This window comes from Gossypium hirsutum, chromosome D05 (assembly GCF_007990345.1).
Source record: "Gossypium hirsutum isolate 1008001.06 chromosome D05, Gossypium_hirsutum_v2.1, whole genome shotgun sequence".
NCBI lineage: Eukaryota > Viridiplantae > Streptophyta > Magnoliopsida > Malvales > Malvaceae > Gossypium > Gossypium hirsutum.
The window spans coordinates 39,583,899-39,600,039 of record NC_053441.1 but is presented as its reverse complement, the minus strand read 5'-3'; the positions used below and the strand labels follow the sequence as shown (position 1 = coordinate 39,600,039).

Genomic DNA, 16,141 nt, shown 5'->3' with positions numbered 1-16,141 from the left:
TATTAAGTTCTCCCGATTTCTTCTACCCTGTTTTACCCTTCTAACTGCTTCTTCTGATTTCTTCTGATTCCATAACTTTTTCCTTCCTTTCGGCCACCACAACTGCTTCTTCATCATCACTCATCAGCAGACTGCTTCTTCTTCTTCATCCGCTCGCCGATCGCCAGTCATCCGTGTCCATTTTCGGACAACGGTGTCTTGACAGTTCGTATTCCGTTGACACCAGTACGAGAGGGGAGGATCTGTGTCGGTGCTTCTCCATTGCCTGACATCCTTATACAAGAAAGGTTTTTTATTTGCTAACATTTTACATTTCATTCTGTTCTCTGAAAAAAATTGAATTTTGACCACACGCCAAGCAGCCCGAGCCCTTCTAGTTTTTAGTGATTACACTTCTCAGCTCCGGGCACTTAGCTCCTTATGGTTAGCCCGACCTAGAAACTGATATTATTTTATTTCATGAAAGCTCAACTTGACTGCATTAATGCTTTGCATAGAGTGTTCTCCCTATTTCACCTTTTGGTACCCATTGACGATTCTTGGATGGTGAAGCATAATGTGAAATGTAAATTTTGGTTGCTGTGGTTTACACTCACTAGCCTATGGAAATGGCAGTAATTTAGACAATTGCTGTATATTAAGTAGGATCTGAGCAAAATGTGTTTGTGATTGTGTGTAGTAATCTCACATGTGAGGCAAATCTTCCAAAACTTTGACCATCTTGTAATCACCTTAAGTGCAATGCTAACTTAGATAGTTCAATGCTTCCAAGTATTTAACCATCCACATATCATATTAGCATCAATTTTTCTCTGAATTGGCTATCTCTCTATATTACAATGTCTAATGTAATCAATGATGGAAATGATCCACAAAAGTTATTTACAAGTAACAAGATATTATGAACCACGATGTTGAACTCCTAGGCAGTTGATTTTGCATCTTGCTTGTTCATGAATGTTTGGTCTCCACTGGCCTGTAAAATTTTCGCCTATCCTTCCTTCCTGCAAGCATGAATGTTTGTTCATGAATTCTCAAATAAAAATAACAACTAGCTTGAGGTTAACTAATTGTTAATAATGGCTGATATTAATCAGATAGCTACTGTCTATCATGCTGAAAACTTCTGTAACCTTAACGATGAAGAAATCCGAAAAAAGAAAAGGCTAGAAAAGTATATAGAATTATGCAGTTTGTTCAATTTGGTGTTTTAATGATGTTGTACCTTACATTTGTTCCAAAATCTTATTTCTTTTACAGATGTCTGAGTTACTTAATCAGAAGTCTTCTATACAAGGAAAAGTTCATTCAGGGTATCTTAACAGTATCTTCGATTTGAGTGGAAATTGGCTTCATGATGCTACAGACACCAAAACTCTCGCTTTCGATGGTTACTTTATTTCGTTGTACTATTTACACCTTACAGCATTTCCACTTGTTCTAAACGACAGAGTTAAGAAGTCTGTTCCACCTCATTGGGATCCAGCAGCCTTGTCTAGGTAACTTTTCCACATATTGTTTGCACATTTTTGGCATTAAGAATCATATGGATTATGCGAATGCTTTTTGAATGAATGAAGAAATAGTACTGGTGACCCTACTTTATAAACGCTTGCCTATGTTAAAGAAAATATATTATTGTTATGCTGAATTAAAGTGGTTCTCAACTGGTTGGGTCGATCATGTGGCCATATGCTGTAAAAATATAGTGTAACTAATTATATGTGGGATGATGAAGGAGCTGCAATATGTGTTTTCAACTTTCTTATGCAATTTTAGCTAATTTCTAAACATTTTTTCTCAAAGAAGTAGGATTCTGTTTATTGATCATTAGATTGAACTTTCGGCATATAAACTGTTACATAATTGTGCTTCTATTGCCTAATTGGAAAATTTTGAGACAAGGATAAGTTAGTCTAGTCCATCGTAAAGTTATAAAATTGCTACTGCTATGGTTGTTGTCAATAGTTGTAGTATAATATGCAGTATATATCTAATAATTTGTGTTTTGGTAGGTTCATACAGACATATGGAACACACATAATAGTCGGCATGGCTATCGGTGGTCAAGATTTAATATGTGTCAGGCAAAACTCTTCCTCTACAATTCCTACATCCGAGCTTAGAGGGTATTTGGAGGACCTCGGAGATGTTATGTTTTCAGATGGGAAAAGCCCTTCATTAATACAGAGAAAGTCAAGAGATGGCAAACAAAAAGTATAAGCAACCCATTTATATTTAAGGGCCCTTTCTTCTTTTGTTCGGTAAACACTGATATTTTTACTAAATGTCGTATATTTATGTAAGTGCCCGACATCTTTAACCGTATTTTGTAATCAAGCACCATGCAGTTGGCCAGCATTGCAGAAACATCGAGCGTTCGGCACATTGAGGTACTAAGCCATTGAGGGCTTGGTGGTGATTGGGAAAACCCCTTTGCATTCAAACCCCTTGTCCTCTGTCTCTACGGTTTTCTGATTCCAGTTCTTTATTCTTAAAAATTATATCTAAATTTGTTTATTGTGATCGCGATTCTGTTCGTTCTAAATAACTTTCTCATTGACAAAGAAAGTATGTGTCCCATAAAGAACTGCAAAAAGTTCAAAAACAAAGAAAGTAGTGTTAAACCACTAATGAACATGTCTAGAAGTGTGTATATGGTATATGCCCCATGTTTTGAAGTCTTTACTCTTTAGCATGTCTAAGAGAATGTGTATAGTATTTGCATGTTGAATTTTATATAAGCAAATTAAGTGATCAGTTTACTAATGCAGGGAAGAAGCAGATGAGTTGTGCCAAACGCTGGAGGAGAAAGAGGACAGTTCATGTACTGCCTCAGATCAGTTTTCTTGTATCACAATATAATGAACCTTGCTAAACAAGTTATGCGTGCAATTTAGTTGGAGAGGTTTTTTGTTAGGTCATGTAAGACTTTTGTTGGTTAAACTATTAGAAATTCAAGAGCAAATTGGGTCCTCTAATATAAAAATGAGCAATTTAGTCCTTATATAATTCGTTTTGAAGCAAACAAGTAACTTTTGAATAGTTTTAATATTTTTCTTATCTAAATGCTCGTGGAAAAAATTAAAAATAAACATGTCTAAAAGTTTAATCATAAAAAATCCATCTTTCTACAGAAAATATAACAAAAAAAAGAAGTTAAAATGAACGAAGAAAACAACATTGAAGACCAAAATTGCTTCAAGTCAAATCTAGAAACAAAAATGAAATTGAGAAAATAAAATTTACGTTCTAAATTTTAGAATTCGAAATTGTTGATGCACGAACAATAGAATCCTAATTTGTCAATGGACAGAAAATCACTGATGAGATGAGTTGAAAGGTGCTTTACGGTCGGAAATGGAATACATAATTGGGAATATGAAGAAAAACCCTAATTCATTATGTTGATACAATCATAAGAATATTTAATACTAAGAATTTTATTAAATTATATATTTTTGTTAAATTATATTTAATAATAATTATTTTAAATTATATTTTATAGTATTATATATTATGATTTTAGTAAATTCATATAAGAATATTGATTATTAAGAATTTTATTAAATTATATATTTTAATTATAATATATTTAATAATAATTATGTTTAAATATGATTAAATTATTTATTATTGATAATAATAATCTTATTAAAATTTAAATAACAATAACAATAATCATTTACCAAAACAAATTTATGCTAAGGGTATTCTAGTCATTTTAGTTTTTTCCATTATGCTATTACACCTCTATTCCATTCAACCAAACACAAGATTACTATTACGCCTCTATTCCATTACATTCAACCAAACAGTTGATTTGCTATTACACCTCTATTCCAATACACCTCTAATCCATTACACCTCTAATCCAATACACCTCTAATCCAATACAGCGAACCAAACGTGCCCTTAATGCTCTGACCAGACAACAATCGGCGATTTCTAAATTTGGTTTAATTTTAACCGATTGTGTTTTTCTTTGAAGGAGCAATTGCATCATGAGTTCTTCCGATGGACTCCTCGTACTAATGCAACTGCTCATTCCTCAACTAGGATGGCTTTATTTTATGCAAATAGCACCATTTGGAATTTTATTTCTGTCTTTTATTTTATTAGATGACTTATTTAAAAATGATATTGATACTAGAATGGACAATAAAGCTGAGTATATGAGGTAAGTTTATTAGCTTATATTAATCTGTACTTCTTGGTTTTGCCATGCCTTTTTAAAAATATTTTTGTTTTAATTTTTTTTTTAAGTTTGAGCAGTAAAAACATAAATCATTCCGTAATTGACAAAAAAAAAGAAGTGAACTTTCACTTCGATTTTGTTATAAACCTTATAGACTCTTTTAAAAAATACAATTTTATATTTTTTTGATTAAAATTATTTAAATTAAAAGTTTTAAATCCCTGGCGAAGCAGGGGAAACATTCTAGTGTTTAATAAAAATGCATGCCATCAAACCGAAAAAAGAAAGAGTCAAATTCTAATAAGTATGTGTTACACTTTTAAAATTGTTATACCATAAAATCAGTATAAATCGAGTTGTGTGTGACTGATTTCTCAATAAAATGAAATAAGGAAAATAAAAGTGATAAAAGAGGAGGTTGAGTGATGTCAAAGAAAGTTGAATTGAGAAGTATGTTGTGGTATACTAAATTAAAGTAAGGACTAAATCATAAAGATGTAAAAATTTTTAAGGTGCAAGTATAACTATTCAAAATTTGAAGGGTTGAAGCATAAATATGATAAAACTAAAGGATCAAAAGTGAAAATAACCCAATTTCTTGTGACATGGGATTGGTGTGCAGGGACCAAATTAAATAAGTTGAAAAATATGAGAGACTAAATTACAATTTTACCAAAAGTGAGAAGTGATTTGGTGATGGAATTTTGAAGAAATATGAAGGGTAAAATGGTCATTACCTAAAATAGATAATTATATGGTGTCATAATTAAATAAAAAAATATTGAAATATGATTGGTTGAATATTTTATTATTATTATTGGTTGAATATTTTATTATTATTGTTTTATTATAAGATATTTTAATATGTTAATTAATTAATTAAAGAGATATTTGTATGAAAAGTATGAAAAATTTCCATAGAATCCCACTAATTAAAGAGATATTTCTTTATACTTTCCATGCACCAACGTGACCACCATTATAAAAGGGGAGAAGTTCTTCTTTTCTTACAATTTAGTCATTTACCATAAAATTCCACTAATTCTCTCAAATTCCTTAAAAATTTTCATAGTCACCCAAAAAGAGAAGTGAAGTAGAGATACTGGAAAGTTAAAATACTAAATTAGAAGTAAGAAATTGGTAGATGAAAGTGAAGAAAAATAGAAGAAAAGAGATGGATAGTGATGAAGTTAAGAAAGAAATAGAAGAGAAGCAAAAGAGGTAACAACCATGAAATATTGATATATTATTGATGTAAAATATAGTAGAAAACAATATAAATATTTTTTTCATTTCTTCATAGATTGTAAACAAATAAGTATATATTATTGATATCAAATACATTATGGATGAAAAAAATTAATACAATACAAATTAAAAGTTAACAAAGTAAATGTAATTTACATGACAAAAAACAAAATCATCGGCATCATCGAGCTGAATGTGTGCCACAACCAGGTGGGTGTCGATTGTGAGTAGGATTTATGCGTAGTTGGGGTTTTAGCACCTTATCTTGTTAATTTTCATTTTCACCTCGAGCTCCATCTCCATCTTCATCTCTTTCCTCCGTGGTTCAGTGCGGTGTCATCCTAGGTTGCCATCATGTATCGTCCGTTCTAGTAACAGGTCGTTGCGAAGATGAGCCACCTCGATAAAACAATGATGTCGGGGGTGTTTGCGACACTATCAATGGATAATTGTATGGTGTCGCATGACCCGGTTGTAGATAAAATGTTGGAATTTTCGGAGATGATGGATACATCGGTGTTGTTGCCGGTATTGGCACTCCATATGATGCTGGGGATAAAGGTGGTGCAAAAAATACACCTGCAAAAGGTGTTGATACATGGTACAATGGTGCATAATGTGGTGCTTACGTATAAAACCAGGGTTAGTGAAAGTGTGATAGTTCATTTTCCAGTGGTGTCAAAAAATAATGGTTTCGAGACCATAATTTCGACATGTGAGTCTGTAAATATTATTTATTTAATATTTACAAGGTTATTATAGTGTCGTATTAAATTTTGATCTAGTAATTTCAACGTTTAGATAGTTAATTAAGTAAAAAAGACTAAATCATAAAAGCTGTAAAAGTCAATCATTATTAGATTAATTGTATTAAATGGCTAAGAAATTATGATTTAATGGATTAAAATAGTAAATATACCATATTAGTTTATAATGCACTGTTGTGGCATTGTTTTTAATGAAATTTTATTTAAATAATAAATGGTAAACTCGTAATTAAATAATTAAATTAAAACTTAAAACAAAAGATGAACAAAGCTATTTGTTCATCTTTTTGCTTGAAAAACCGAAACCCCATGGAAGCTTAAACCAAAAAAGCTTTCGGCCAAGATTCATTTCACTTGTATGGTATGTATTTTTCACTTATTTTCATGAATTTTATGTTTTTAAGATCGTTTTAGCTTAATCTAGCAAACTCGAGGGCTAATTTGTAAACCTGTTAAATTTTTTGAAAGACACCATTGATGAGTTTGATATGTTTTTGAAGTTTAATGGTAGATTATTAAGCTTGGTTGTTACATAGGATTATTTTGTAAAGTAATTTTGTATAATTTTTAAGTTTAGGGGTTTCATTAAAAATAATGAAAATATGACATGCTTTCTCATGAAATTTCAACATGTTAGAAATGATTTGGAGTATAAAGTTTACTTATAAAAAATAATCTTGTTTTGGTCATATAGACCAAATTGATCAAGGTGTAAAAGTTTGAGGCAATTGTGCAAAAATGTAAATAAGAAGACATATGTATTAAATTGAATATTACATGAAATTGTGGCTAATGAATTGAAATAAACTACTTTATAGATCAAGAACAAGTAGAGAATCGAGGAAAATGGAAAGTTGCTAATTAGCCCCTGAATCTTTATTAGCTCTGCAGTTTAGCCTTAAAAAGTTCGTACGATTTAGTTTAGTATAAATTGAAATATTATATTGATTGTGAGATGTGGTTGTTGAATATTTTATGTATAATTGAATTGTTATAAACTGTTGTGAGTTGAGAAATTAATTGACTTGAACATTCTTAACACAATTATATGTTTTGAGCCCAAATGAGCGTAGGATAGGGTACAATTGGCATGCCAATAGGTTATATTGTGCGCTGTACGAGATTGACTTGCGATGAGATGATGATTTCTGACTTGTTATTATTCACTGTATATACTGGAGCTCAGCATTTGTTGTGGGCTATCGTGTTATATTTATAGTGATTCTAGCGTGTTACCGGGTGCGGGTGTAAAGCCTTCGGGCTTGGAACTTGGTGCCCAGGCATGTTACCAGAGGAATGTTAGCCTACAGGTTAGGCACTTGGTGCCAAGGCGTGTTCTCGGTTGGTTTGGCTCGTTTGAGCTTTCTAACATGTTTTGGGTGGATAATCACGTATCCGTATCTGTTATATCGTTTATTAGGCAAATTTCTAGTGGATGACTTGTTATTGAATTATATAAATGTTTGCATGATTTTTCGATATTATCATGACTTGATATCAAATGATTTCGTGTGGTTGAATAGATTATGCAACTTGTATATATATACATAAACTCACATGTTGAATGATTGTGGTTAACATCATTATTGTTTATTAATCTTGTTAATGTATAATTACTATGTTTTTTTTACGGTAAGTCTTATTGTTTTGACCGCTGAACTTACTAAGCTCTATTGAAGCTTACTCGTGTCACTTTCCCATTTCTTTGTAGATAAAGTTTTGTGGAATCGGGCAATTGGATCAACATGAAGATCACACTATCTACATAGCTTTTAGTAGATTTTGACATGTTTACTTTTGGATTATATGGCATGTAATAGGTGTGTCTTGTAAATATTTTGGATACTTATTACTTGTGATACATCTTATACATGATGTTGTCTAAACTTGATTTTTGGCTCACTTGTATATATATGTCTTTGGCTTTTGGCTTGTAAAGGTCCATAAGAATATCTTTTGGTCATTTTGTTTATGTTACTTGTGAATGAATAGGTTATGGTAGAATTAGATATGAATGGAATGGATGAATTGTAAGTTTGGCATGTGTTTAAAGTAAATGCTTGTGAACTTTGAATCTGAATTAGTTGGTGTAGAAAATGTGGTGCCATTGAGGGCATATTGGTTGGACACTTCGGTTGTATGATTTGGTATGTTTTAAGCTTGTTTAAATGTGTTTTGGTGGTATATGAATGCTTGTTTTTTGTTTGGCTTGGCACTTAAGGATTTGGTTTAGTTTTGCCTTTTTTTGAAAGCTATTTTAGGTGCACAAAGCTTGGGTCAAGGGCTGTCACGCGACCGTGTGCCACACACGATTACACCACATGGCCATGTGGACTATTTAATTTTAGTGTAGGTTAATTACACACAGTCACAGGTTGTTACACGGTCTGAAGACACAATTGTATGACCATATTTCAAATTGTATATGGTCTGGTGCACGATATGCGACACAGCTGTATGACCCTACTTCGATTTACACACGGGCAAGCACACGGTCTGCGATATGGCCGTGTGACCCAAATTTCAAATTGTACAAGGTTTGGCCACATGGCCATGTTCTTGGGCCACACAACCTAGGCTCTGTCACACGGTAGTGTAACTCATGTTTCCAAAATTTCCAATTTTTTTCATGTTTTTTATTTTGTTTCAAATTAGTCCCTAATTATTTCTAAACTATTTTTTAAGGTCTTGTAAGCTCGATTTAAGGCCTAAAACTGCTTATATGTTATGCTTAATGTCTAGATTGAATATTAATTTTTTAAATTAATAATTGAATGGTTTTGATATGTCATTTGATTGAATGTGTGCCGTAATACTCTGTAACCTTAATCTGGTAACAGAGATAGGTTAGGGGTGTTACATTTAATGGTATCAAAGCTATGGTTTAGTCGATTCTCGGACTGAACATAGCATGTTAAAGTCTAGAAATTATGTCATATAAACCTGTGATAGTGTGATAATAATTGTTATGATCTACCCTTATTTTTTTATAGATTTAAAGGATGTCAAAAGAATCTGATCATGCTGACATTGATGAAGTAAATAGCAATGTCCCGACTTCCGAACATAAAGTAAGTTGTAGTCTACCGATTTCGCAATTGTCTAATAATGAAGTAAAAAATGTCTACTTCAGTTTAATGGGTCACTGGTTCATGGAATTTATACAAACCAACCCTGTGGCTCAACAACCTCCACCACCTATTGTACCTTCTGTAGTACCTCTACATCCTCAAATGACTGAAACAAGTAGACGGCCTCCTATTGATAAAATCAGAAAATGTGGTGCTGAGGAGTTTAGAGGTAGGATAAAGGATGATCCAGGTAAGGCTGAATATTGGCTTTAAAATATCCAATGAGTCTTCAAGGAAATGGCCTACTCTCCTAGTGATTATCTCAGATGTGTTGTGTCATTACTTCAAGATGAAGCTTATAGCTACGGATCAACGTTAACAGTAGTGGTATCGAGAGACAATGTTAATTGGGACTTCTTCAATTTTGAGTTTAAAAAGAAGTATGTCAGCAAACAATACCTGGATCAGAAAAAAAAAGAATTTTTTGAATTGAAGAAGAGAAATAAATCAGTAGTTGAATACAAGAGAGAGTTTGTGCATCTTAGCAAGAATGCTCGTGAAATTATGCTAAATGAGGAAGAGATGTGCATCTGTTTTGAAGATGGACTAAATGGTGAAATTAAAATACCAATTAGAAGGACGAAAGTACAATAGTTCATTGATTTATCTGATTAGACACAAAAGATGAAGGAAGTCACAAAAAACAGAAGGAAAAGAAGGCTCGGGAATTTGGTAAAAAAAGTTTCTCTAAGTCACTTTTTGGATCACCATCAAAGAAATCAAAAAAAAGATTTTAATCGTGTCACTTCACCATCTAGGTTTTCGGGTAAAAACAAATTGAGGCAACATGATTCGAAATCTCAGGTTAAACATGTTGACACTGTGGGAAGTGTTCATAATGCCTCAAGATCAATGTGTGAACATTGTGGAAAACATCATGTTGGTGAACGCAAGACCAAATTGGGTGCGTGTTACAGATGCGGTTCGACAGATCATTTTTTGTGAAATTGTTCGAGAATAACGGGGGATAATGATGAGTGAAGTAGTAAACAAGTGTCTACACCTCAAAAAGGTAGATGTATTGGTCAGAGGAATAATACTGGAGCAAATCACAGTGGGACCAAAGATGCAGTTGTTAGATCTGAAGTTAGAGCACCTACGCGAGCATATGCTATTTGAGCCAGATTGGAAGCTATTGCACCTATTGTTATTGTTGGTATATTTTATCTCTTTGATCTTATTGTGTATGCATTGATTGACCATGGGTCAACTCACTCGTATATTTGCACTGCATTAGTAATGGATAAGAATTTACCTATTTTGTCAACTGAGTTTGATGTTCAAGTTACAAATCCACTGGATCAGAGTGTGATAATTAATTTAATATGTTGTAAGTGTCTGTTGAGAATTCAGGGTTGTGAATTTCTTGCTGATTTGATGTTGCTACCCTTTCACGAATTCGATATTATTCTAAGAATGGAGTGGTTGACGTTACATGATGTTGTGGTGAATTGTAGAATGAAACAGATTGATTTTTGATGTTAGATGGGTGAAATAATTATAGTTGAGTTAGATAGATCAAACAGTGTTACCAGAGTTATTTCAGCTATTTCGGCACAAAAATTGATTGTTAAAGGTTGTGAGGCATTTTTGGCTTATATATTGGATACTCGAGAACCGAAATAGAAGCTTGATCAAGTATCGATTGTAAACGAGTTTACAGATGTGTTCCCTAAAGAGTTATTAACATTACCTCCAAAACGTGAAGTTCAATTTGTGATTGACTTGATGCTTGAGACTATTCCGATATCAATTGCACCGTATCGAATGGCACCAGCTGAGTTGAAATAACTTAAAGCACAGTTGCAAGAGTTGTCAAATAGAGGTTTTATTCTATCGAGTGTATCTCCTTAGGGTGCACCAGTATTGTTTGTAAAGAGGAAAGACGGGTTGATGAGATTGTGTATTGATTACAAGCAATTGAATAAAGTTACGATAAAGAATAAATATCATTTGCCTCGTACCAACGATTTGTTTAATCAGTTGAAAGGTGCAACAGTGTTTTCAAAAATATATCTCAAATCTAGTTACTATCAGTTGCGAGTTAAAGAAGTCGGCGTGCCAAAAACTGTTTTCCGTACTCGTTATGGCTATTATGAATTTCTTGTGATGCCATTCGGATTAACCAATGCCTATTTTGTTTTTATGGATCTAATGAATCGGGTTTTTCAGCCTCATCTGGATAGATTTGTGGTTGTGTTTATTGATGATATTTGATCTATTCTAAAACAAAATTTGAGCATGCTCGGCATTTAATAATCATATTGCAGATTTTACGCAAGAAATAGTTGTATGCAAAATTTAGTAAATGCGAGTTTTGGCTCAAAGAGGTTGGATTTCTTGGTCACATAATTTTTGCAGACGGGATTTGTGTTGATCCGATAAAATTTCTACAATTGTTAATTGGAAAGCTCCGAAAAATGTTGTAAAGGTACATAATTTTTTGGGCTTAGCTGGTTATTATCGTCGATTTATTAAGAATTTCTCGTAAATTGCTTTTTCGATGACCAAGTTGTTACAGAAAAATGTTGAGTTTGTTTAGTCAGATAAGTGCTAGCAGAGTCTTGATCAGCTAAAATCTCTATTGATGGAAGCTCCTGTAATGACTCAGCCTGAATCTGAGAAAGAGTATGTTGTTTATAGTGATGCGTCGCTTAGTAGGTTAGGTTGTGTATTGATGTAAGCCGAAAAAGTTATAGCATACGCTTCTAGATAGTTAAAGTCACATGAGAGAAATTACCCAACTCGCGATCTAGAACTGGTTGCGATTGTTTTTGCTCTAAATATTGAGTGACATTATTTTTATGGTGAGAAATGTCATGTATTTACCGATCATAAATTTCTAAAATATTTAATGACTCAAAAAGAATTGAACCTGAGGTAGCAACGGTGGCTCGAATTATTGAAAGATTATGATCTAATTATTGATTATCATCTGGGAAACGCTAATGTCATTGCAGACGCATTAAGTCGAAAATCATTGTTTGCCTTCAAAGTGTTATATGCTCAATTGACCTTGAATGTTGATGGTATGTTTTAGCGAATTGAAAGCTAGACCATTGTTTCTTCAGCGAATTCGAGAGTTGCAAAATGATAACCCGAAATTGTTAGGTAAATAAGAACAGATTCAGAATGATCAATCTACGGAATTCAGGGTTGATACGGATGGTATGTTGTATTTTCATAACAGATTGTGTGTTCTAAATAATCTAGAGTTAAAACGAGACATTTTATCTGAGGCTCACAGTAGTACATACTTTATTCATTCGGGTAGTACTAAAATGTTTGGTGACTTGAAATAGATGTATTGGTGGTCGGGTATGAAACATGAAATGTTAGAATTTGTGGCTAAATTTTTTGTTTGCCAACAGGTGAAAGGTAAGCATCAAGTTTCTTATAGGTTATTACAGCCTATTATGATTCTCGAGTGGAAATGAGAGCGAGTTACGATGGATTTCATATCAGGGTTGCCTGTGACAACAAGAAAGAAAGACTTGATCTAGGTTATTGTTGACAAATTGACGAAATCGGCTTATTTTATTTCAGTCAAAACCGATTATTTTCTTAAAAGGTTAGTCGAGTTGTATGTGTCCAAAATCATTAGATTGCATGGAGTGCCGATATTTATTATCTCTGGTCGAGACTCGAGATTCACCTCTAGATTTTAGGGTAAACTTCATGAGGCTTTGGGTACTAAACTCAACTTTAGTAAGACATTTAATCCATAGACAGACAAATAGCCAAAATAGGTAATACAGATTCTGGAAGACATGTTACAGTGTTTCATTCTCGAGTTTGAGGGTAACTAGGAAAAGTATTTATGGTTGGCTGAATTTGCTATAATAAAAGTTATCAGTCCAGTATTAAAATGGCATCGTTTAAAGCTTTGTACAGAAGAGAATATAGAAGACTATTATATTGGTCAGAGTTGAGTGAATTCAAGTTAATTGGAATCGACTTGATTCGTGAAACTAAAGACAAAGTCTGTATTATTCGTGATTGCCTGAAAGTTGCGTCAGATCGTAGAAATCGTACACATACTTGAAAAGAAAATATATAGAATTTGCCATTGGCAATAGAGTGTTTTTAAAAGTTTCACCATTGAAAAATGTGCTACGATTCGGATGAAAAGGGAAACTAAGTTTGAGGTTTATCAGGTCATACAAGATTATTAAAAGAATTGATCTTGTAGCTTACAAGTTGGTTTTACTTTCTAAACTTTAAAAGATTAACAATGTTTTTCATGTTTCAATTCTGTGGCGGTATAGATCAGATCCTTCACATGTGATTACTTCAAGTGAGATTGAATTACAGCCTGATCTATCGTATTCTAAAGAGTCGATCAAGATTTTAGCTCACAAGGTAAAAGAGCTCCAAAATAAATGAGTACATTTAGTAATTTTTTTGTGGCGTCGGCATGGCATTGAGGAAGCTACCTGAGAAACTGAGTAATTAATGAAATCGCAATATTCGAACATATTCTCAGGTAAGAATTTCGAGGACGAAATTTTCTAAGGGGGAAGAGTTGTAATAGTCCGTTTTCTAGTGGTGTCAAACAATAGTGGTTTTGGGACCATAATTCCAACGTGTTAGTCTATAAATATTATTTATTTAATATTATTTATTTAATATTTACGAGGTCATTACAGTGTCGTATTAAATTTTGGTCTAGTAATTTCAACGTTTAGATAGCTAATTAAGTAAAAATGACTAAATTGTAAAAGCTGCAAAAGTCAATCATTATTAGTTTAATTGTATTAAATGGATAAGGAATTATGATTTAATGGATTAAAATCATAAATATACCAAATTAGTTTATAATGGCATTGTTTTCAATGAAATTTTAAGTAAATAATAAAGGGTAAACTTGTAATTAAATAAATAAATTAAATCAAAACATAAAACAAAATATGAACAAAGCCATTTCTTCATCTTTTTGCTTGAAAAAATGAAACCCCATGGAAGCTTAAACCAATCTTTCAGCCAAGATTCATTTCACTTGCATAGTATGTATTTTTCACATGTTTTTCATGAATTTTATGTTTTTGAGATTATTTTAGCTTAATCTAGCAAACCCAGGGGTTAGTTTGTAAAACTGTCAAATGTTTTGAAAGATATCATTGATGAGCTGATATGTTTTGGAAGTTTAATGGTAGATTATTAAGCTTGATTGTTAAATAGGATTATTTTGTAAAGTAATTTTCTATAATTTTTAAGTTTAGGGATTTAGTTGAAAATAATGAAAATATGACATGTTTTTCTCATGAAATTTCAGCATGTGATTTCTGATTTGAAGTAGTTATAAATTCAGTTTAATGGGTATAAAGTTTAATTATGAAAACTAATCTTGTTTTGGTCATAAGGACCAAATTGATTAAGGTGTAAAAGTTTGGGGCAATTGTAAAAAATTATAATTAGGAAGACATAGGTATTAAATTGAATACTACATGAAATTGAGGCTAATGAATTGAAATAAACTACTTTATAGATCAAGAACCAGTAAACAATCGAGAAAAAGGGAAAGTTGTTGATTAGTCCCTGAATTTTTACTAGCTCTGCAGTTTAGCCTTGGAAAGTTCATACAATTTAGTTTAGTATAAATTGAAATCTTATATTGATTGTGAATTATGGTTGTTGAAAATTTTAAGTATAATTGAACTGTTATAAATGGTTGTGAGTTGAGAAAGTAATTGATTTGAACATTGTTAACACGATTATATGTTTTGAGCCCGGATGAACATTGGATAAGGTACAATTGGCATGCCAATAGGTTATATTGCGCGCTGTACGAGATTGACTTTTGATAAGATGATGATTCTAGACTTGTTATTGTCCATTAAATATACCAGAGTGCAGCATTTGTTGCAGACTATCATGTTATATTTGCAGTGATTTTGGCATGATACCGGGGGCAGATGTAAAGCCTTCGGGCTTGACACTTGGTGCCCAGGCTTGTTTTTAGAGGAAAGTTAGCCTACGGGCTAAGAACTTGGTGTTAAGGCATTTTATCGGTTGGTTTGGCTCGTTGGAGCTTTCTGGCGTGTTTCGGGTGGATAATTGCGTAACCGTGTATGTTATATCATTCATCGGGCAAATTTCTAGTGGTAGATGATTTGCTATTGAATTATGTAAATGTTTACATGATTTTTCGATATTATCGTAACTTGATGTCAAATGATCTCGTGTGATTGAATAGATTGTGCAACTTTTATATGTATATATATAAACTTACCCGTTGAATGACTGTGGTTGACAGGATTATTTTTTATTAATCTTGTTAATGTATAATTATTATTTTTTACGATAAATTTTATTATTTTAACCGTTAAACTTTCCAAGCTTTATTGAAGCTTACTTGTGTCATTTTCCCGTTTCTTTATAGATAACGTTTTGAGGAATCCAGCAATTGGATCAACCTAAAGATCACACTATCCAGATAGCTTTTGGTAGATTTTAACATGTTTACTTTTGGATTATATTACCTATAATAGGTGTGTCTTGTAAATGTTTTGGATACTTATTACTTGTGATACATCTTATAGATAATGATGTTGTCTAAACTAGATTTTTGGCTCACTTGTATATATATGTCTTTGACTTTTGACTTGTAAAGGTCCATAAAAATAAGTTTTGGTCATTTTGTTTATGTTACTTTTGAATAGGTTATGGTAGAATTAGATATGAATGGAATGGATGAATTGTGAGTTTGGTATGTGTTTAAAGTAAGTACTTGTGAACTTTGAATGTGAATTAGTTGGTGTAAAAAATGTGGTGCCATTGAGGCCATATTGGTTAGG

The 16,141-nt window shown here is 32.4% G+C and overlaps 1 protein-coding gene across 3 annotated transcripts; it reads left to right on the top strand.

Moving 5' to 3' along the window:
- The first annotated feature begins 221 nt into the window (after window positions 1-221).
- Window positions 222-3,007, top strand: LOC107903737 (MACPF domain-containing protein CAD1). 3 transcript variants are annotated; one of them, XR_005913457.1, is made up of 5 exons: window positions 222-287; window positions 1,261-1,499; window positions 2,016-2,264; window positions 2,352-2,393; window positions 2,775-3,007. XR_005913457.1 is itself a non-coding variant. In XM_041092898.1 (3 exons), exons 2-3 carry the CDS (start codon window positions 1,261-1,263, stop codon window positions 2,221-2,223), a joined length of 447 nt encoding a protein of 148 aa, XP_040948832.1. In that variant the 5' UTR covers window positions 222-287; the 3' UTR covers window positions 2,224-2,335. The 3 variants fall into 3 exon arrangements, 1 of the variants encoding a protein (XP_040948832.1); XR_005913458.1 differs by having other exon boundaries at window positions 2,342-2,393; XM_041092898.1 differs by lacking the exons at window positions 2,352-2,393; window positions 2,775-3,007 and having other exon boundaries at window positions 2,016-2,335.
- The last annotated feature ends 13,134 nt before the right edge of the window (window positions 3,008-16,141 follow it).

Coding starts and splice junctions, on each gene's coding strand:
- LOC107903737 (XM_041092898.1), top strand. CDS start 1,261: ATGTCTGAGTTACTTAATCAGAAGTCTTCTATACAAGGAAAAGTTCAT. Junction 1,500..2,015: donor GATCCAGCAGCCTTGTCTAG/GTAACTTTTCCA, acceptor GTGTTTTGGTAG/GTTCATACAGACATATGGAA.